This window comes from Vulpes lagopus, chromosome 10 (assembly GCF_018345385.1).
Source record: "Vulpes lagopus strain Blue_001 chromosome 10, ASM1834538v1, whole genome shotgun sequence".
In the NCBI taxonomy this organism is placed as follows: Eukaryota; Metazoa; Chordata; class Mammalia; order Carnivora; family Canidae; genus Vulpes; species Vulpes lagopus.
In genome coordinates, this window is record NC_054833.1 from 101901805 (window position 1) to 101925731 (window position 23927).

Here is a 23927-nt window from a genome sequence, read left to right on the forward strand (position 1 = left end):
AAGCTGTTTTCAGTACAAGCACTCACTTTAACTGTAGCTGGCCTGACTTGTTTTCTGAGAGCAGGCATTATGCTGCTGCTTTGCCTTTGCTGAAATAGTTACCAAAATGGAGATGCAAAGAAAAATTTCTTATTTGTTTCCAGCCTTAAAAAAGTGCTGATTTACAATGTTGTTGTTGTTGTTGTTTTTAAAGATTTTATTTATTTATTCATGAGATACACACAGAGAGAGAGAGGCAGAGACACAGGCAGAGGGAGAAGCAGGCTCCCTATGGGGAGCCTGATGCGGGTCTCGATCCCAGGACCCCAGGATCATGTCCTGAGCCAAAGGCAGATGCTCAACCGCTGAGCCACCCAGGCGTCCCCTGATTTCCAGTGTTGACCACAGAGCCGAATATGTAGTAGACTTTACACTTAAAAAAATTTTTGAATAAAAATATCAGCAGTTTATTAGCACTTCTAGTAAAGATCAGGGTTGAGCGCTCAGGGACCGCAAGGACCTCAAAGGAACATAGGAAGGTCAAAGCTGATTTACAAATAATTCTATTAACACGTTATAGGGAACTTAATAGTTTTCCTCTCTTTGTGTTTTCCATATTCCTTGAGTTATTTTTAGCTGAAGACTAGACTTTTTTTCCTTTGGGGGAAATACAAATTTCCTTCTTCATAACCTGTGTGTATGGTGTAAAGCATCAGAGTAAATATGAGAAGCCAAGGCGCGCTAGCCTACAGTGATGGTGACATGGACTGGCCCATCGGCAGCGCCCATCAGCCACTGACTCCTGTGGGGAGGGCTGTGTCCTAGAGGGTTGGGGGTGGAGCAGATCACCTCTGGGGGCTTCTCTGACCTGTCAGTCACACAGTTTGTCACTTCTTCCTTCTCTTCCTGAGCATACCTACCTACCTCGTTGCTATGGATAGTGAAGTTTTGTTTTTTACATTACATAACAAAATTTTTTTAAAAAAAATCTTTGGTTTTCCTATCACATTATGAGCTTTTCTAGGACAGGCCTTTCTCATCTTTGTAGCCCTGGCTCCAAACAGTGCTATATAAGCTTGTGTGCTCATCTAGTTTGTGTTTACCCAAAGCAGACCCCAAGACAAAGGTTTGAGTACAAGTCATTATCATGGGAGGTGACTTCAGGAAGCTCCAGTAGGGAAGTGGAAGAGGTGAGGAAGGAAGCCTGGGTAAGATGTATAGATTCTAGCAGGTTATTGCCATTATTGGCTGGTGCTCACTTGGTTCTGCTTGGTATCTCAGGGAGGTGGTGAAGAACATGGCCAGGGCAAGGAGACTGGGATTGTTTTCTTCCAGCTCCCGCCTGTCACTGGCTCAGGACTGCTTCTACATGCCCTCAGTCCCCAGCTGTGAGCAGCAGGGACTTGTGGTAAGATGCTGCTCTCAGCATGTGTGATGCTGCTCTCAGCATGTGTGGTGGTGGCGAGTGCAGGAATGTGGCTGGGCCATGTCCGCTTCTGCCGCATGCTCTTCATCTGCTCTTTACCCCAAGGCTTTCTATCCCACTGGAGGTAGTAGGTGGCAGAAGTCACATAGCAGTTACATAGAAACTTAAGAAGGAAAAGGATTTGAGAGCTTGCTACCACAGTGGAAATGACATAAACACCAAGGAGGGCAGCCATGGGAGTAACAGAATAATGTGAACAGGGCTTTCCACACTGGCCCTGATCATATTTTAAGACAGTAGTTTTCAAGCTGTGGTTTGCGATCATCATTTAAAATGGGGGTGCCTGGGTGGCTTAGTTGATTAAGCATCTGCCTTCAGCGCAGGTCATGATCCCAGGGTCCTGGAATCGAGCCTGCATCAGGCTCCCTGCTCTGTGAGGAATCTGCTTCTCTGCCTCTCCCCCCTGGTTGTGCATGCCTTTTCTCCCTCAAATAAATAAAAAAAAGAAAATAGGGACACGTGGGTGACTCAGTGGCAAGCGTCTACCTTTGGCAGATCGTGATCCCTGGATCAAGTCCTACATCAGGCTCCCTCTACCTATGTCTGCCTCTCTCTGTGTGTCTCTCATGAATAAACAAAAAAACAAAAAAAAAAAAAAACAAAGAAAAGAAAGAAAATGGAATGAAGAAATAGTGCACTATACTATGTGGTATTATTTCATAAAATTTTTATACCAAGTGACAAAATAAACTATTTTTAGTGAGGATTGGGATTAAAAAAAAATGTATCTGTAGGATGAAGCAGCATGTTTTTAGCCTTATAATTATATTGTTTGAAAGGTTTTCTCTTCAAACCAGTAGCTTTCAGATTTGTTTGACTCACAGTAAGGAATATGTTTTATAGTATGTCCTAGTATAAATAATAGGTATGTAAAAAAGTAAAAGAAAATTTGGTGTAATATTTACCTTTACTACGCATGATGAATTCTCATTTGCTGTTTTAATGACTATGTGTAGTATATGTCATTAAAAAAAAAATGTTTTGGTCCACTGAATTGATTTCACAATCTACTACAATCTGAATTTGATAAATAGTATTCTGCAGGTTTTACTTGGGTTACCAGGTATGTATGTGGTATTATTAAACAGTGTCTCTTACATTTATTAAAAATCCTACTGTAGGGGATCCCTGGGTGGTGCAGCGGTTTGGCGCCTGCCTTTGGCCCAGGGCGCGATCCTGGAGACCCGGGATCGAATCCCACGTCGGGCTCCCGGTGCATGGAGCCTGCTTCTCCCTCTGCCTGTGTCTCTGCCTCTTTCTCTCTCTCTCTCACTGTGACTATCATAAATAAATAAAAATTTTTTAAAAAATTAAAAAAATTTTTAAAAAATAAAAATCCTACTGTAAAAATTAACTCTGGATTAAGTACCAGACAGAAATAAATATTTCTTTTTTTTTTTAAGAATTTATTTATTGGGATCCCTGGGTGGCGCAGCGGTTTGGCGCCTGCCTTTGGCCCAGGGCGCGATCCTGGAGGCCCGGGATCGAATCCCACATCGGGCTCCCGGTGCATGGAGCCTGCTTCTCCCTCTGCCTGTGTCTCTGTGTCTCTCTCTCTCTCTCTCTGTGACTATCATAAATAAATAAAAAAATTTAAAAAAAAAAGATTTTATTTATTTATTCATGAGAGACCCAAAGAGAGAGGCAGAGGGAGAAGCAGGCTCCCTGCGGAGAGCCCAATGTGGGACTCGGTCCCAGGACCCCAGGATCATGCCCTGAGCCAAAGGCAGACGCTCAACCGCTGAGCCACCCAGGAGTACCAGAAATAAATATTTCTTTAAATAATCCCCTATTGATGCTTAGAGATTCTAGTTGAAAACCATGTTTATTTCAGAAAACACTCTGTTGCTCTAATGATGAAGATAACTAGAGAAAAGGCAGCTTACCAAGGTCAGCTTGCTTCAGTCACTGTGTCACTTGTGGAAGCGTCACTGTTCTGTATTCATGTCTTCCTTTCTTGGAAAGAGTGAATAGCTCTCAAGGATAAATTGCTGAGATGATATCTGTATTAGGGAGACCCAGCAGGAAACAGATGGCATCCTCAAATTAGCATTCTTTCGGGAGAGTTTAATAACTCACTAAGTGATGAAAAACCAGATATAGAATAGTGTGGTGTGCTTGGGGCTAGTAATATATTACCTCCCCTAGACCTGAGGGGCCAAGAAGGGGAACAGTTTTGACACTGAAAGGGAGGGCCTCCTGACAGGAGCTGAGACCTTCACTTGAGTGATGGGCTCTCTAGAGGAAGCCAAGGACATTAATATCCAGATCTCCCATTCCTCCTTCTTTCCCACTGCTTGCTGTGACACTACATTCTGACAGTAAAATGGTAAGGAAGACTCAAGATTATTACAGTAGGTGGCAAGACTATCACAATAAGGGGGAGAGATCAGGCTCAGCTCTCAGTACAGCAAAAACAGCTGGGGATTTATGGTCAAGGAGCAGAATGAAGGTAGCCAGGAGGGTGTCTGAGGATGAACATTACTAAGAGACACCAGGGATAGGGAGATTCTTGTTAAACAGACTTAACAGGATTCTTGCTGAAGGCACGCTGAGTACTTAGACATCAAGGCTGGGAAATGAGAAACTTACATATCAAGAGTGATCATATATCAAGATTGGAGGATTTTCTTAAAACTAGTCTGGCAGGATTCTTGCTAAAATTGGGCTCAATTGCTAAAATGCAAGCCTAGCAAGGATGGAGGCCAAGATGGAGGCCAAGATGGAGGCCGAATTGAGAAGAGGACCCAAAGGAGCCTGATTAAGGTTTGATAAAGAAGAGTGTCTTTCTTGAGGTGTTTATACAGGACAGCATCTAGGACAGAGAGCTGAAAGACAGGTGTAATCTGGAGGGGCTGGTTGGTAAAATACCTTTTCAATAGATGAATGGGCTGCCAAGTCCCTTATAAAAGGGGGTCAAGTGAAATTTGATTAAAATCAGTTTCCTCTAAAGATTTTATTTATTTATTTAGAGTGCACCGGAGGAGTGCAGAGGGAGAGGGAGAGAGAGGATCTTAAGCATGGAGCCCAACATGGGACTTGATTTCATGACCCTCAGCTCATGATCTGAGTGAGCCAAAACTCAGAGTTGGATGCTTTTTTTTTAAAAGATTTATTTATTTATTTATTTATTTATTCATTCATTCATTCATTCGTTCGTTCGCTCATTCATTCATGAAAGACACAGAAGAGAGAGAGAGGCAGAGACACAGGCAGAGGGAGAAGCAGGCTCCATGCAGGGAGCCTGATGTGGGACTCGATCCCAGGACTCCAAGATCACGCCCTGGGCCAAAGGCAGGCCTTAAACCACTGAGCCACCTAGGGATTCCCCGAGAGTTGGATGCTTAATCAGCTGAGCCACCCAGACACTCCAATGTCTTATAAAATGGAGTAACGGAATATAACAGATTACAAGATATGTCTGTTGAGTTAAAAAAGTGCTCAGAGTTGTACATTGAAAAATTTTTTTTTTAATTTTTTTTTTTTTTAATTTATTTATGATAGTCACAGAGAGAGAGAGAGAGAGAGAGAGAGAGGCAGAGACACAGGCGGAGGAAGAAGCAGGCTCCATGCACCGGGAGCCTGATGTGGGATTCGATCCAGGGTCTCCAGGATCGTGCCCTGGGCCAAAGGCAGGCGCCAAACCGCTGCGCCACCCAGGGATCCCTGAAAATTTCTGAATAAATTTTTTAATAAGTCCAGAAGGTGACCTTCAAGGTTGTTGGCATGATCATTTTTCTGAAATGCATCTCAGAAAGCTTGTCCAGTTGTAATTGTGCGTGGGAAAAGATGGGGTCAAGAGGAATCCATCTGATCTGAGGTGTCCAAGTGGTCACATTTTATCAGTGCAAACATTAGTATCTGCTGCAGGAAGCACATGCCTGGCATGGGATGTCTTTTCAAGGGAAGAATCTGTAAGAATACAATTTATTAATATAAAATTATTGTAATATTTTTCCACAGATGTTTTTCATTTTCATTTTTGGAGTTGCTTCAGTTTATAGAAATTGTCCAGCAGAAACACTTCTATTTGTTTATTTTTCTTTCTCTAAACAGATTTAACCAATACAGGAAAACCAGAGCAGGAGGGTAAAACATCCTGTCCCACATCCTTTGCTAGCAAATAAGAACAGATTCACAGGAGCAAATGTTTGTAACTGAAAATGCGTTTCCTTTACATGTTTAAAATAGCACACTGCTTGGGCTATAAAAAGCCAAAGTTTATGCTTTGGGAATGAAGTAAACCAAACACCCGATTTTAATTAGAGGCAGAAATCAGAGACAATAAGAAGCGTTCTCTACATTTAGTTGTAGAAAGCACAATAGCTCAGTGTGTCTGAATTCCTGTAGTCCTGTTGTTCTAAACTCTTGATCCATTTCTTTTTTTTTTTTTCTTAATTTTTTATTTATGTATTATAGTCACAGAGAGAGAGAGAGAGAGAGAGAGAGAGGCAGAGACACAGGCAGAGGGAGAAGCAGGCTCCATGCACCAGGAGCCCGATGTGGGATTCGATCCCGGGTCTCCAGGATCGCGCCCTGGGCCAAAGGCAGGCGCCAAACCGCTGCGCCACCCAGGGATCCCTCTTGATCCATTTCTTGCCCTGAATGCTCCCCAGGGCTGCCCACAGCCCCGCCAGTCCCCACTCCAGCATCGACAGCCATTTGAATCCAGCTTTCGTGGGTATTTGGGTAGGTTATCCTTTATCCTCACACTTACTACTCACCCATTCCAGCAGTAGGCTATTGTTAAAGTTTATTTATTTATTTTATTTTTTTGAAAGAGAACCTTTTACTATTTTTATGTACAGAAAATTCAACAGCGTCTACTCAGCCCAGCTTGGTGGCCAGTTCTTTAGCTTTTGCTTTTTCCAGCTTGGCGATGTGAGCCACTGACTTCAAACCCAGGACGTTGCCTCCCCGGTGATGGTGGATCTCATCATATCTGTCATTGTAATTGGTTCTGATGGCTTCTACCAGCTTAGCCAGAACTCCCTTGTCTCCCGAGTTAACCTGTGTGAAGGCGACAGTGGCGCAGGTCTTCCTGTGGACCAGATGCCCCAGCCTGGCTTTCTCCTTGATAATGCAGTAGGGAACCCCCATCTTACAACACAGGGCAGGCAGGAAGACAACCATCTCAATGGGATCCACATCATGGGCTATCACTACCAACTGAGCCTTCTTGTTTTCCACCGAGGTGGTGACAGTGTAAACCCCTAGGACACAGAACCCATTAACCCTGGAGGACTGCTCCTTTCACAAAAGCCGTCCTACTACTCTGGGCCCAGCCGTAACTCAGGGTTAAAAAGCTTGATTTTATGCTTCACAGAGATTCCAGGTGAGACTTGTTAAAGTTTATAATCCTAGCCACAGGCATCAACTTACTTAAGGGCTTGCTGTTTAGTCGCTTCCTTATAGATTGGAAATGACCTGAAGCAATGAAACATAAGAGTGAAAAACATCATTTTTCCATGTAGTTTTGTCTTGTCTTCTTGGTCTCTTGAGAGAAGAGAGAGAGAGAAAAGACCTTACTGTTGAGTCTCACACATCGTGAGTAGAGGTTAGCAACATTTGCCTCCCATATAGAAAAGTCAGAATTCGGGACACCTGGGTGGCTCAGCGGTTAGGTGTCTGCCTTCAGCCCAGGGCGTGATCCTGAAGACCCGCAGTTGAGTCCTGCATCAGGCTTCCTGCATGGGGCCTGCTTCTCTCTCTGCCTCTATGTCTCTGCCTCTCTCTGTGTCTCTCATTAATAAATAAATAAATTCTTAAAAAAAAAAAAGAAAAGTTAGAATTCTGCATAGTGTACTGCTGAAGGTAGGAGACCCAGACGAAAGGCCTGGGAGGACAGTAGCCCCCGACTGTCTCTGTGGTTTGTCTGTGCTCAGCGTGCTTGACCAGATGGTCTCCAGGAGCCATTCATCTGTGCAGCATTCTTTCTGGCTAAGCAGGTGATTTCATCCCTCCCAGTCTCATTGGACAGGAGTTGACAAGACCTTGTTGGCTTTTAAGATTTTTACATTTTTCGGTGTACAGCCTTCTGATAGCATTGAGCATTTCACTTTAAGTAACAAAAATTAGGCAGAGCCACAATGTTAGGTGGAAAGGTTTCTAATTTTTTATCAGAATCTCTTGTTACAATGATCAGAGTTCTGATCTATCTTGATCAGCTTTTAAGCCCTTTTACTTTTAAAGGAGCTGCTCTCATGTGGAGAAGAGCATTTAAAAGCTGTAATAATATTTTGAGTATCTTTACTAACAGAAGAAAGGACCGCCCGAGTTATTCACAGTAAATGTATTCGTATCAACAACAACAAAGACAAGCTCCCTCAGAAGTCTGACTTTATCTCTTGGTCTGAGGCCCTGGTGAGATGCCTGAATAGTTGGTATGTGCCCCTGTTCTGGTGAAGAGATGTACCTGGTGAGGTTACTTTTAATGCCTAGAGAATGGCCACTCCAAGGAAGAGGAAAATCAGCTTGTTTCAAAAAAGTAAATATTATGAGTAAGGGCTTATGGGTAATAATTAAGATGATTGAGAGAAAGTGGGTTTCCAGCAGAAATGACCTGTAATAATATATAGTCTTTAAGGGAACAAATGGTATTAGTTTAATGACTTAAAATTGAATGTGCTTTTTTTCTTTTTAGAAACAGTTTTATTGAGCTGTTTTTATTTGAAATACACAATTCATTGGTTTTTAGCATATTTACAGAGTTGTGAGTTCATAAAGCTCTGCAACCACGATGATTTCCATCACTCCAGAAAAGAAATGCAGTTGCTCTGCATCCCTACCTATCTCCCACACTCGCAGGCAACTGCTAATTGATCTGTGTCTACTGGGTTTGCCTGTTTGGACATTTTATGTAATTGCATCATACGATATTTGTCCTTTTTGTCTGGCTTTGACTTAGCATAATGTTTTCAAGATTCATTCATGCTTCTGTACTGCATTCCTTTTTATGGCCAAATAGTAATCCCCTGTATGAATATACCATGTTTTGTTGATCCATTCATTTCGATAGACATGGAATTGTTTTCATTTCTTGGCTATTATAAATAAGGTGTCTATGAACATTGATGTACAGGTTTTCATGTGGACATGTGTTTTCACTTGGGTATGTACATGGCTGTGGAATTGCTCTGTCATATGGCAATTTGGTCATGCTCTTGAATAGGAGAATGAGCCGTAAGAGAAAAATCCAGGAATGTTACCAAAGGGTGGGTGCTTTGGTTGCCTAGATTTCTTCCACTGTGATTTCTCTGAAGCATGTGCAGTTCTGTTTGTAAGCTCTGGCTATAGGAAAAAAACTGGGTAGAAAACTATGATGTGGGACGCCTGGGTGGCTCAGCAGTTGAGCATCTGCCTTTGGCTCAGGTCATGATCCCAGGATCAAATCCCGCATCGGGCTCCCTGCATGGAGCCTGTTTCTCCCTCTGCCTATGTCTCTGCCTCTCTCTGTCTGTCTCTCTCATGAATAAATAAATAAAATCTTTAAAAAAAACAAACAACAACTATGACGTTCAGTAACACTATTATAGCAATGGCTAGAAAAAAAGAGAAGGCAGTTTTCTACTGTCTTAATTAATTCTAGAAATAGAGGGATGTTAGCCTTTTGATTTTTTTCCCACAACCAGCTTTAATCTTTCTACTGAGTGAGATTTCCTGTTTGATGATCATTTGGGATTTTAGTTCGGTTGACTCAGGGCTGGCCATGTTCTTATTTTATTGCTGGTTGAAAAGAGACGTTCTTGACCTTCCCACTAACTCTTGAATTTAACTTTGTTATTCTTAGTGGTTGTGGTGCTATCAATAGGAGGTGTTCAGAAATGTGTGGGGAAATATTTTGGTTGTTACAAGACTTGAGGAGACCACTGGTACTTAGTGCGTGGGGTTCGGGAATACTAAATATCTGCATTACCTAGGACAGTTTATACTGAGAAGAATTTTTTTTTCCAAAATCCCCTTTGAGACACACTGTTTTAGGGGAGTTGGTTGGGGGGGGTTCCCTCAGTTATATAACCACTGGGATTTTCTTCAGTTTCTGGTTTGAGACCCCGCTCCAGGGCAGGCATTCACAAACTGGCAGTTCCGAACCAAGCCTTCCATTAGATGTTCTTATTTGGCCAGTGTTTAAAAATCAGGAGAGTTGACATAAAAATCCGGATTCCTGGTTTTCTTTAGAAATGAGAATTGTCATTGCCCTCCATCTTTCCTTACAGCAGCATTGAGTTGGAACAGAGTGGATGGGGTTTGCCCTTTCCTGGCCCCAACTTAGCTGCTCCCTTTTATGTTACCTGCTGGGTTCCTGTAGTCAGGTGTTTCTAATGCTGGGATGACATGTTTCCCTTTAATGACCAGGTCAGTTTTCTTTTAGGACCAGTTTGTCCTTCGGATTAAATATCAGACATACTGTCTTCTCATGCATGCTGCATGTTAAGTGTTCTTTACCTTTTTCAAAAGGATAAACGGCTCCTATTGATAGATTATTGAATTTAAGGCACAGTGCTAAGTGTTTCACATGTATTATTTTCTTGAATCTATACATAAATACTTTAAGAGGTAGATGCTAACTTTGTGCCCATTTCACAGACCAGGAAACTGAGGCTCAGGGAGGCGCTGTTAATTTGTGGAGATTCTGTAGTTGTTGTTGGAGGCAGGGTTCCAGTCCAGAATCATTTGAGACCAGAGGCTGAGCTCTCAACCACAGTGTCGTACAACCAGTCTTACCCTCCTAATTGACTTTTTTTTTTTTGGTATCTCTTCAGCTTTATAACTGATGAGGGACTCTTTGAAAGCTATTTTGAGGGGATCCCTGGGTGACTCAGTGGTTTAGCACCTGCCTTTGGCCCAGGGCATGGTCCTGGAGTCCTGGGATCGAGTCCCATATCGGTCTCCCTGCATGGAGTCTGCTTCTCCCTCTGCCTGGTCTCTGCCTCTCTCTGTGTGTCTCTCATGAATAAATAAATAAAATCTTTAAAAAAAAAAGAAAGAAAGAAAGCTATTTTGACTTCTGTTGTGTTGCTTTTTTTTTAAGGAAATTAGATGACCCTTTCCTCCCATTTCCTTTGTAGACTTTTTCCCCATTAACCACAGCTAATCCAGGTTTCCTATACTGAATTTCAGTCCCATTACTATCTCATGAAACTGAAGGGGTAGCACATTTTAAAAAATGAGTTTCAGGTGTGTTTGTACATTGATCATGTGTCAGCGGTCCATAGTGAAGATCTACTCAGTCACCTGGGGATAATAGTACTAATGGTTATTGCTGCTTCTGTGTGTAATTGGCTCCTACTGACTGAATCCTACATTGCAGATAGCTTATGTGAGGGTGTTGCCAAGGGAGTCAGGTAGGAGATAATCCTTGCCCAGTTCAGTGGGTTTCTTCTGGCAATCATTTGTTCCAGGGCAGGACTAGCTAGAAGTAGCTTTTAAAATGATTTTTTTTTTCAAAGATCTTCTGAGAGAGTGAGTGAGCATAAGCAGGAGGGACAAAGTGGGGAGAGAGAAGAGAATCTCAAGCAGACTCCCACTGATCGTGGAGCCCAACTCAGGGCTTGATCTCACGACCCTGAGATCACAACCTGAGCTGAAACCAAGAATCAGATGCTTAACCACCAGTACCACTAAGGCACCCCAAGATGTTATTTCAGGGACCTACTATGACAGTGGAAATGATTGATTCTGTCAGGGTTGGTGGTCCTGCTGTTATCTTACTTGTCAACTCCAGAATGATTGTATTTTGTATTATGGCAAGAAAACTCTGTACTGGACTTTACCTTCATGTTCTTCAGTGGATGCTAAATATTCAACTTCATTCAGTTTTCACTTATTCTTAACTGGCTTTTTAAATATACCTCTATGAGTAATGCAGTTACAGAGTAAATGAGTTTGAAATTGAAATTAAATTAATTCTCTAAAGATTTTCACATGAATAGTTGGAATATTTTGAATTTATTAAAGGTTATCTCATTCATGTTCTTAATTTGAGGAGATTGTTCCATGGTAAGCTAGGAACTGGAATAATTATGAATGGAGAGACTAGTAATATTCTTTGTGGTTTTGTTTTGTTTGGTTTGGTTGGGGGAGAGTGATAGAAAATTTGACCATTTGAGTCAGACACTGAAGTGCTGGCCAATGTGAGGGTCTAAATGAGAGCTCAAACACAGAAAAGCTTTCAAAGCAAGAAAATTTTTCATTTGTGGTCACCAGGAGAGGATAACCTCTGTCAGTTTGGATTTAATACCTACAGCAAATACTATGAGCCTAGGAAGTGTCCCTAATGGTTTTCAAGGTTGCCCAGAGTAGAACAAATTCTGGTGTTCTTAGAAAATCCTTAGGGAATTTGAACTTTATTACACAGAGCAGCCTTCTTCCTTTTGTTCTTATCATTGTGGTGTAGTTTAAAGAAGTTTCAAAAGTCTGTGAGTTTAAGAGCCAGTGGTTATATGTGTTATAAATTTTTAAAACTTAATTTTGCTATAGTCCTATAACCTTGGTTGTGCCAGATTTCTCTTGGTGCGAAATACGAGTCAGGAAAATGCTTTGGGGGGCACCTGGGTGACTCAGTACGTTAAGCATCTGTCTTTGGCTCAGGTCATGATCACAGGGTCCTGGGATTAAACCCAAGTTGGGCTCCCTGCTCAGTGAGGAGTCTGTATCTTCCTCTCCCTTTGCCTGCTGCTCTATCTGCTTGTGTTCTCTCTCTCTCAAATAAATAAGTAAAATCTTAAAAAAAAAAAAAAAAGGCGGGGGGAAGTGTTTTGGGTGCTTCTCTGGGAGTATAGGGAGGAATAGAAAGGATAGTTGAAATTATGACATTCACAGTTTACTTAGTATAATCATTGGAAATGGACTTGGAAGCAAAGTTGTGAAAACCTTCCTTTAAGGAGAGAAGTATGATGCTCTAGGAATGAAGTGAAACCATTTTGGTTAATTTAACTAATATTAAAACACTAATTTGTCCATTGTTCTGCGTTTTAGCTTCTTTTAGTGTACACTAGAGGGCAGAACTCTCCTGAAAAGATATTTCTTTGGCATGCTACAAGGAACTTGAAGCTTTCCTACATTTGGCATATATGAGTGCTATTATACATTTTTCTTTGCCTAATTATATTAGTGTCTCTTGGCATGAGATTTCTATATTGCTATAAGGTTTCTATATTTTTCTTTAATTAAAATTTGTTTTATTTTCAACTCTTACCATTGTGTTTATAAATTGAAGGGTGGTTTTTCTTCTCTCATTTCTTTCCTTGAGATGCAAAATCTTTTTTTTATGTTTGTTTGCTTTTTTATCACAAATGAGAAAATAAAAATGACCCATAGTTCTACCACTTAATTTTTTTCAGAAAAAAAAAAAAAGAAACCCGTGAAATTTACTTGTCACCTGCCTGTTTCTTCATTCCCAACCCTAGAGGCTAATACAGTTGACCTTTAAACAGTGTGGTCTTTATAGTTGCCGATTCCCCTTCCCCAAGCAGTAAAAAATCTGTGTATAGGGATGCCTGGGTGGCTCAGTGGTTGAGCATCTGGCTTTGGCTCAGGGCATGATTCCAGAGACCGGGGATTGAGTCCCACATCGGACTCCTGCATAGAGCCTGCTTCTCCCTCTGCCTGTGTCTCTACCTCTCTCTCTTTCTCTCTGTCTCATGAATAAATAAATAAAATCTTAAAAAGAAAAAAAAAAAAAAAGAAAATCTGTGCAATAACTTTTGACTCCCCAGAAACTTAACCACTAGTAATGTGTTGTTGACCAGAAAGAAGCCTTACTAATAACATAAACAGTTGTCTGACACATATTTTAAATGTTACATGTATTATGTACTACATTCTTCCAATAAAATAAGCTAGAGAAAGAAAATCTTAAAATCATAAGGGAAAGAAAATACATTTTAGTTCTATACTGTAAAAAAAAAAACCCCAGTAGAGGAAGCTGGTGGCTCAGTTGGTTAAGCATCTAACTCTTGATCTTAGCTCAGGTCTTGATTTCAGGGTTGTGAGTTCAGGTTGTGGGCTCTACTCTGGGCATCGGCCTACTTAAAAAACAAAACAAAACAATGCATATAAATGAACCTGTGCAGTTAAAATCCATTAAAACATAAACAGACTCTATATTAGTCTGCAACTTGTACTTTTACTTAACAGTCTATTTTGGGCATCTTTTCAGGTTCAATATAAGCATCTATGTATTTTAATGCCTGCATTGTACTCCATTATATAAATAGTCTGTAGTTTGAGTAACTATTCCCTTATTGATGAGCATTTAGTTTTCCAAATTTTACAGTTAGGAATAATTCTTTAATGATCCTTATACATGCATTTTTATGTTTCTTATGCTGTTATTTCTGGGGGATGGATTCTTAGAAATGGGATTGTTGAGTCATCAGATATATGAACCCTAAATCCTAACAGATGCTGCTACATAGGCAATACCAATCTGAAGTGTCCCTGGTGTTACATTAGAGGCTTTTTCCAGATACCATTACCTATGGCTCTCAGGGTTTTCTCCACAGTCATGACATTAACTGGATTCTCATAACCTACTGGCTTCATTTGTGTTTCCTCTCTGAAAACCTTTACCAAATATAGATTGTTTTCAAGATAAACTAATATTGTATTTCTGTGTATTTGCCAAATGTAATTAAGATTTGAGTATCACTATAGGTAGTCTCCATCCTGTATCAAGTCATTAAAGTTAGCTAATTCTTAGTTACCGAAGAGTTCAGGTAAAAATCTGAGTTTTATGAACACTGAGAGAAATTGTGAGCCAATTTAGGAACTGTATATTATAGGTCCATCAGGGATCCCTGGGTGGCTCAGGTATGTAGATTACTTATTCATTTGAGAGAGAACATGGAGAGGGAGAGGGATAAACTCTCCAATGCATGGCTCGATCCCAGGAGCTGAGATCATGACCTGAGCCAAAGGCAGATACTTAACCAAATGAGCCATCTAGGTACTATTTCTACTCCCTGTACTGTTTCTTCCGTAGGTTCTTAATGTTGGAGGTTACTATTCCCTCCAAATGTTGTAAAGTCAGTGAAGAATGTTACAGTGAAGAATGTAAAGTCAGTGAAGAATGTTACTTATCCTAAGCATAGCAATCAGTGATTCATGTGTTCTGATACAGGCATCTTGCTGCCATTTCATGGAAGGTTATGATTATATAGAAAGATTCATATTAAGTAAATATTATAATTTGGGTCCAGGAATTTTTCTTATGGGAGAGGCCGAGCAGCTGTGTTCTAATTATTTTGGTCAGGATTGAAAATCAGTCTGATCTGAAGGCCAGCACTTACTATATTCAGTTGCTTAGCTCTGGATTCTTGCCAAAACCATTACCCAAGGGAACTTATGATAAATTTAAGCTGAAATAAGTTAAAACTTCTAAACTAGGCTAATATTTCTGTATCACTGAGAAAATGAAAGACTCTGAACAAGGATTTTTAGATCTAGTAATTCTGGATGCATAAGACCATAAAAATGTCACAGCCTTTCGATTATTGGCTTTTTCTTGAATTTGAAATGTGGTACAATTTCAATAGCTGCTAATTTGAGAATGAACAGGAAAAACCCATGTGTTGCCTTGGCTTCTGCTTTAAACTGAGATCTTTTAGCCCAATTGCTTGTGACATAGATGGTGAGCTATACAAGGGAGAAACCAAAGGAGAAGGAGAGTTTTCTCTACAGTCAGATGGACATAACTTGTTTAGACCAGAAAGGAGAATCAGATCCAAGGATAACCATGTGCAAAACACTCTTGATCTTGGTCTCTTGTCTCATGTAACGAGCTTCAAAAAAAGATTTGAGGAGAAGTTTCCTTTAGAACAGTAACCACAAGCATCATGTCTGCTTTCCAGCCATGTTTCTGTGTTGTGCTGTGGGTGAAGTAATTCCAAGTTTTTTATACTATTTCAGAAAGTCATTCCAGTTTAGCTTTTGTTGGACGAGTCTGGACTTCAATTTCTCAGTCTTGATGTGGTGAAGCCAGCTTTCCTATTGGGCTAACTTAGGTCAGCTGTGTGTTTGACATTATTGTATAAGAACCAGAGAGGCCAAATTCCAGCTAAATGAAGGCTTAAAGTATCTGGCTTTATGAAATTGGAGTTATATATATTTTTTAAATTCATTTGAAGTAGGACTTTGGTTAATACCATAATAAAAGCAAAGCGTTGATGTTTCTTAGGCAGGGTAGGGACAGTCTGTGATAAAGGTATTTATTTTCCTTATAGTTTATCAGTTGCTGACGAAATTAGTTGGCAATGGAAAATGAAACACAACTCCTTTCTCCCTATGATACACTGTCTCGGGCCACCCCTTGCTGATAAGACTGGTACGCCTCTGAGCTTCCTACTGCCACCTTTGCCATATTTGTTTAAGGTTTTCTCAAGATTCACAGACTTCTTCTCTTTGTGCATTTAGTAATATCATTCATCTACTCTAAAGTTTTACCCATCTCTTTAATTTCATGATTCTCTGTTCTGCCCTTCCAGTACTGCCTTTCTCTTTTAGCTCCAGACCCATATTTCTTCCTGTTTGCTAGAAATTGATTCTGAATTTCCTTGACACCACACCAGTCCAACATTCAACTCATTGTCTCTGAGTCCTCCCATTTTACAGAGCTGAAGAAACGGAGTCTGTGAAGTTAAGTAGCTTATCTGAGAGAGAGAGCCTGGACTAGAATCGAAGGCTTCTTTCCAGTCCAGTGTGGTCTTCTGTTGGGCCAAACTGCCTGTCTGTCTCTGGAGGAAAACAATGTGCTACCGCTGTTCCCCTCAACCACTTAGGGTATGTTCAGTTATTTCCCTTTCTTTTCCTTACTGCCCAGTCCATTCAGTGCTTTTAATTATACATTCATAATGTCTATAAATATTCATTCCGGGGATCCCTGGGTGGCGCAGCGGTTTAGCGCCTGCCTTTGGCCCAGGGCGCGATCCTGGAGACCCGGGATCGAATCCCACATAGGGCTCCCGGTGCATGGAGCCTGCTTCTCCCTCTGCCTGTGTCTCTGCCTCTCTCTCTCTCTGTGACTATCATAAATAAATAAAAAATTAAAAAAAAATTTTTTTATAAATATTCATTCCTATTCTTCTCCTCCTTTCTCTCCCCTCTTTCTCGTTTTATTTTTTTTTTAAATTTTTTATTTTATTAACTTATGATAGTCACAGAGAGAGAGAGAGAGAGAGAGAGGCAGAGACACAGGCAGAGGGAGAAGCAGGCTCCATGCACCGGGAGCCCGATGTGGAATTCGATCCTGGAGACCCAGGATGGGGCCCTGGGCCAAAGGCAGGCGCCAAACCGCTGGGCCACCCAGGGATCCCCTCTCCCCTCTTTCTCTATGTATTTCATCCCAATTCCCATTTGCCTTTTTTTCTGAGTCTTAAGCATCTGTCTCTGTGTGATTGGAGAATTTTCTAAAGGTTTGTACTATTGTAATCATTTCCTAAGTTTACTTAACAGCCTGCAGTCCCTCTTCCTGTAACCACCCTGTATGCCACTGCTGGGATAATTTGGCAGAGATTCAGTTTAGGTTATGACACTTGCTCAAAAATTTGATACTCATCTACAGTTAAGTTCACGTTCTTTAGCCTGATATTAGTGAATGCCATACTGTAGCTGTATAGCCAGCCATACCTTATTCTGAATTACTCTGACAGTCATAAAGGAAACCTTCCCTCTACCCATCTTCTCCCTCAGCTTTGTTCAGCTGTTCTCTACTGTCCCCTAGGTGCCTTCATCTGTCCCCTTCATCTATTGGAATCCTGCCTGCTTTTCAAGCCTCATCTCAGCCCTGCCACACTCTTCCCTGATATGTGCCTTCCTTGTATTCCTGTTCCACTAATGGTACCTAAAATGTTTGACCTTGAAGTATAGTTATTTTATTCTTTCTTATTCGTGCCCTACCTTTTAAGCTCTTCTCTGTAACTTTGGATTTCTGCAGTTTTAATACAATGTGGATTTATGGCTTTTACAGGTTCTGAAAAATTCTCAAGCATTGTCTCTTTGAATATTGCCTCTTTTGCAGTCTACTGTGTCTCCTTCTACAACTCCTATTAGGTGTATGTCAGATTTTCAGTCTGTCTTCCATGTTATTTCACTTCTCTTTGGTTCCAGTTATTTCCTGTTTTCCACTGCTTTACTTTTTCTTAAGCTGTGTCTAATCTCTTTTATTTTGTCCACTTGGTTTAATTGCAGTGACTGAGCACTTTATTATTTTTTTTGAGCACTTTATTTTTAAAAATCGTTTGGTTTGTTTTGAAATCTGCTTGTTCTTTTTCTTTTTTTTTAAGATTTATTTGTTTGTTTATTTATTTATTTATTTATTTATTTATTTATGATAGACAGAGAGAGAGAGAGAGAGAGAGGGGCAGAGACACAGGAGGAGGGAGAAGCAGGCTCCATGCCGGGAGCCTGACGCGGGACACGACCCCGGGACCCCAGGATCGCGCCCCAGGCCCAAGGCAGGCGCCAAACCGCTGATCCACCCAGGGATCCCCTGCTTGTTCTTTTTCTATAGGATCTTGATTTTGAGGCTTTCTTTTATATTTGTAATCATTTTAAGTATATACTTATAGTTCCTGTCTGATAGTTCTTTTATGAGAAGTTCTTGGGGTTCTAGAGTTATTCTTATTTTTTGTTGGCTCTTCTGTGCATTATTTTCTTTTGTGTTTAGTATTTTTTATTCATCTTTAACAAGGTTTTGTCTATGAGGTGATGTCATATGGCCTTTAATGAAGTTATATTTCTTAGAGAAATAGGAGTGAATTTGTTTTTTTTCTATATGCCCTTGCTTGGGCTAATTTTTGTGTTAATTTCTTGCTTTGGAGCTCCTGGAACATTCAGGTACTATAATTGAAATTAGAATTGGGATCCCCAAGTCCATATGACTCTAGGCCCACGGTTTCAGTTCTCAAGAGGTGCTTTTTCCGCTATCCCTTGCAGCCCAGGCAGAAAGGCTTTTTTTGTCTGCTCCCAGGCTGTTAGGTGAGCTTTCCTGAAATGTCCTCTGCTGCATAGAGTTTCTACTTTATTTAGGATTTTAATTCTAATTCTCCACCTTCCATAAGCCCAAGACCAGTCTCGTTATATAGGCATAACAAAACCCAGGTGGAAGTTATTGAAACTTCTTTCACCTCCCCATGCACTGCCCTAAAGCTGCTGTGTCTGCTCATGTGCTGCTACTGTGGTTTGCAGTTCCTTCTTTGAACTGGCGCTCTGGGATTTCCCTTTCTGTCTTTGAATTTATCTATACATTTATTTATTTTTTTATTTTTTTTATTTATTTATGATAGTCACACAGAGAGAGAGAGAGAGAGAGAGGCAGAGACATAGGCAGAGAGAGAAGCAGGCTCCATGCACCGGGAGCCTGACGTGGGATTTGATCCCGGGTCTCCAGGATCGTGCCCTGGGCCAAAGGCAGGCGCTAAACCGCTGTGCCACCCAGGGATCCCCTATTTATACATTTAAAATAATTTGGAGTATATTTTATCTGACATTTTTGGTCTTTATCTGGAAAACGTTTGGGTTGTATTAAGCTTTAGTTTTGCCTGAACTAGAAGTTCACTGTCAGCTCTTTAACGGCGAATACCCTATATTGCTTTTTTTCATGTTTCCCTACAACTAGTACAAAATGTTCATTCCATTTGATGAATTTGAAATGACCTAAAGGAAACATTTTGACTACTCTGAGCAGAGGAAGAAATAGCCAGTACCTTTTAAAATACATCTAGTGAAAAAAATAAATAAATAAAATAAAATACATCTAGTGACTTATCTTTCATATTACTTATGAGCCACTGCTTCTCCTACTCAAGATGTTGATTTTCTTAGTTAAAAGACTGCCATCTCTTAAATGTTCAGTGCTTTTTTTTCTCTTCTGAGCTATTTAAATTGTTCTATCTGTTGGGTTTCCCTATTCTGTTTAGAAACAATATCTGGGAATACATTCTGATATAGTCTCTAAAACATGAATTTTCCTGTGTAAAATTCTCTTATATCCATATCAGTTTCTTTGTAACCAAGAAGGGGTTTCAGCTGTATCTTACTGTTTTGAAAATCATTATCCTTGATTATTGTGGATGTTCTTTTTGTCTGTCTAGTGTCTGACTCCCTCAAACTTGTAGATGCCACCTTTTGTGGGAGGCAAGAAGCTGAAAATTCAAAACCCTTGATTCCCCACCCTCATTTGCTTCTAGTTTTTAGTTAGGAACTTTGGCTTCGTAAATCAGACATCTGCCCAAGGTTTGAATCTAGGGCTTGTGAGACAGAGGCAAGGAGCACTGCAACTCTTGGGCTCTCTTGGGAGTACCAGCTGCAGCATATGCATAGCAGCTGTGACAGCTGTGTCTTCACCAGGATAATCTGTGGTGTGATTTGGGGGTATTCTTTCTAGCCTCTGAATGTGGTTTTTGAGCCCTCTTGGATTTTGTGAGTAACTCAGTGCATTATTATTATTAGTATTAGTATTAAACTTTTTATTTTGGGAGATTGTAGCTTTATATGCAGTTGTTAAAATAATACAGAGATTCTTAAGCCCTTGACCCAGTATCACCTTATGGCAATATCTTATAATATCACAACCAGAATAATGACCTTGATACAGTCAAAATAGAAAACATTTCTGGGTTGTCTGGGTGGCTCAGTTGGTGAAGTGTCCAACTCTTGGTTTTAGCTCAGGTCATGATCTCATGAGTTCTAAGATCGAGCTTCATGTGGGGCTTCAGCAGGGAGTCTGCTTAAAGATTTTCTCCCGGGCAGCCCTGATGGCGCAGTGGTTTAGTACCACCTGCATCCTGGGGTGTGATCCTGGAGAGCCAGGATCGAGTCCCATGTCGGGCTCCCTGCATGGAGCCTGCTTCTCTCCCTCTGCCTGTATCTCTGCCTCTCTCTCTCTCTCTCAAATAAATAAATAAAACATTAAAAAAAATTTTTTTCTCCCTCTCCCCGCCACCACTTGTGTGTGTATAAGTGCATTTTCTCTTTCTCTCTCTCTCAAATAAATAAATATTTAAAAGAAAGAAAACATTTCTAAGTCCATTAAGATCCCTAATGTTACTTTTATAATCACACCCACTAAAAAACTCCACACCCACTTTCCTGCTGCCCCCTCTGGCAACTGCAGATTTGTTCTCCATTTCTATAATTTTGTCATTTCAAGAATGAAAAACACACAGTATAAACCTTTTGAAATTGGCCCTTTTCACTTTACAGATTCATTCAGGTTGTGGTGTGTATCAGTAGTTTGTTTTTATTGCTGACTAGGATTCTGTGCTATGGATGCACCACAGCTTGTATCACCATTCTTCCACTGAAGGACATCTGGGTGGTTTCCAGTTATGGGCTGTTACAAAGTGCTGCAAATCTTCGAGCACATGTTTTTGTGTGAATATAGATTTTCTATTGCCACTATGACTAATTACTACAAATTTGACTGCTTACACAGCACAAATTCTCTTTTAATTTTGTAGACAGAAGTCTAAGATGGGTCTCATTATATTAAAATCAAAGCAGGTTTGTGTTTCTTGTGAATGTAGGACTTAGGTTCTCATTTTCTTGGGGTCTTGTCATCTGTGGACCAGCCCACCTTCTGGAAACCATCCTCATTCTTGGTTTATGGCCCCCTTCTTCTGTTTTCAAAGCCAGCAACAACTTGTTTTCCCTCTCAAGCTGTGAATCATGACTCCTCCTTCCATCCAGCTCATCTCTCTGACCCAGCTGAGAAAGGTTCTCTGCTTTTAAGAACTCTGTGATTAGATTGGGCCCACACAGACAACCTAGGATAAATCCACCCCATCCTAAGGTCCATACTCTTAATCACATCCATTTTGCTGTATATGATAATTAATTCACAGATTTTGGTAGCAGGTGAGAAAGGGTGTGGACATCTGTTGTATCCCTTATAATTTCATTTCTCAGAGATAAATGTTCTGAGAGGGGTGCAGTTGCTGGGTCATATGGTGGGTGCATGTTTAGGGTTTTTTGAGTGCTTTTTAAAATTTTTTATCTTAAGTAAACTCCATACCATATGTGGAACTCAAACACAAACCACAAGATCAAATGTTGCATGCTCTACCTGCCTGCAGCCAGGCACCCTGCACATTTTTTTTAATTAAAATATTTATTAATGAATGAATGAATGAGAGGCAGAGACATAGGGAGAGGGAGAAGCAGGCTCCCCACAAGGAGCCTGATGCCGGACTCTATCCCCGGTCTCCAGGATCACATCCTGGGCCGAAGGCAGCGCTAAACCACTGAGCCACCCAGTCTGCCCTCTTCTCATCCTTTCAAGAGCATCTTTTACAGAGCAAATGTTTTTAATTTTGATGACGTCCAGTTTATCAATTTTTCCTTTTATGGATTGCACTTTTTGTGTCAAGTCTAAGAATTCTTTGCCTGGTCTTAGATCCCAGATTCCCAACCCCCTTGTTTTTTTAAAAAGATTCTATTTATTTATTCATGAAAGACAGAGAGAGGCAGAGGTATAGGCATAGGCAGAGGGAGAAGCAGGCTTCTTGCAGGGAGCCCGATGTGGGACTCCATCTAGGATTCCTGGATCACGCCCTGAGCTGAAGGCAGATGCTCAATGCTACGAAGGTGTCCCCCAGATTATCCCCTTTGCTTTGTTGTAAAACTTTTATAATTTTATGTTCTACCTTTAAACTCATGATATATTTTTGATTTAATTTTTATATAAATTCTGAGGTTTAGGTCAAGGTTAATCTTTTTGCCTATACTGTCTGTCCATTTCCAGCACTATTTCTTGAAAAGACCATTTTTAATTGTTTTTGTACCTTTGTTATTGAATTGCTTTTGCACTTTGGTAAAAAAAAAAAAAAATTTAGTCAAGCATATTTATGTGAGTCTAGTACTGTACTCTGTTCCTTCCATTTACATATGTCTATCCTTCTGCCAGTACCACACAGTCTTGATTGCTAACCTGTATAATAAATCTCAAAATCTGATAAGCTGATTCCTCCCTCTTTATTCTTTTCAAAATTAACTATTTTATTTCCTTTGCCTTTTCATACATACTCAGGCAGGCACAAGTAGGGGAAGAGGCAGAGAGGAGGGAGAGGGACAAGCAGACTCTGCCCTGACCGCAGGGCCTGATCCCATGAACCCAAGATCATGACCTGAGCTAAAACCAAGAGCCAAAACCAAGAGTCAGACACTAAACCAACTGAGCCATCCAGATGTCCCTACCTTTTCATATATATTTTAGAATAATTTTGTCTCTAGAAAAATCCTGGGAATTTGGCAGGAATTGTGTTAAATCTTGTTACAGACTGAATTGTGTCTCCCTTCCCCAAATTCGTAGGTTGAAGCCTTAACCCCACAATGTGAGTGTATTTTGAGATAGGGCCTTAAGGAGGTATTTAACATTAAATGAGGTTGTAAGGGTAAGGTGTTAATTTATGAGGACTGATGTCTGAATAAAAAAGAGGAAGAGGGGCGCCTGGTAGCAGAGTTGGTTGAGTGTCTGACTCTTGGTTTTGGCTCAGGGTCATGAGATCCAGCCCTGAGTCAGGCTCTGCGCTTGGTGTGGATTCTGCTTGAGATTCCCTCTCCCTTTCCCTCTGCTCCTCCTGCTCGTGCTTGCACTCTCTCTCTCTTTCTCTCTCTCTCTCAAAAAAATAATACAATCTTAAAAAAGAAAAAAAAAGGACAAGATATCAGAGAATACTCTCTCCAAGCATGCATAGAGGAGAGGCTATATGAAGACACAGCAAGAAGACAGCTATCTGAAAGCCAGAAAGAGAGGTACCTTAATCTTGGACTTCTAGCCTTCAGAACTGTGAGAAAATAAATTTCTCTTGTTTAAGCCACCCAGTGTATGGCTTTCTGTTATGGCAGCCCTCGTAGACTAATACAGACCTATATATCAATCTGAGGGGGAATTGATATCTTTACTAGGTTGGGTCTTCCAGTCCATAAACACTGTATGTCCGTGTCCTTCCATTCATGTAGATCTTCCTTGATTTCTTTTATCACCGTTTTGTAGTTTTGATCCTACAAGTGCTATATATGTTTTGTTAGATTTCTATGTAATATTTTTCTCTTCAGTGATTATAAATAGTACTATATTTAAAATTTCAGTGGCCGCTGGTTCACTGCTAGTATATAGAACTATAATTGATTGTTTATCTTATATCCTGAAAACCTGCTGAACTTACTTATTAGTACTAGGAACTTTGTGGGATTTTCTACATAGGTAATCATTATTACTTTTTCCTTTTCATTCCGTATTATACTGGCTCAGACTTCTGCCACTATGTTGAGTAAAAACAGTGACAGCAGACATCCTTGCTCTGTTCCCAGCTTAGGGAGAAGCATTCAGTCTTTTGATTAGCTTTGGTTTTTTTATAGGTGCTTTTTAATCAAGTTGAGTAAGTTCTCTTCTACTCATTGTTTCAGAATTTTTTATCATGAGTGGGTATTACATTTTGTCAAGTACTTTTTCTTTATTAAT

General features: G+C 40.4%; 1 protein-coding gene across 3 annotated transcripts in view; it reads left to right on the forward strand.

Annotated features, from left to right (window-relative positions):
- CFDP1 (craniofacial development protein 1) overlaps positions 1-23927 on the forward strand; it is a 129347-nt gene that overhangs the window by 23607 nt on the left and 81813 nt on the right. Inside the window, exon 6 of one of the 3 annotated variants that reach the window (XM_041771821.1) lies at positions 1315-1387. The exons of 1 other annotated variant lie outside the window; for it this stretch is intronic. In XM_041771821.1, coding sequence (XP_041627755.1) covers positions 1315-1387 — 73 coding nt within the window. Of the gene's footprint in view, positions 1-1314; positions 1430-23927 lie in introns of those variants that run through there. One more of the 3 variants, XM_041771820.1, reaches the window with a different exon arrangement.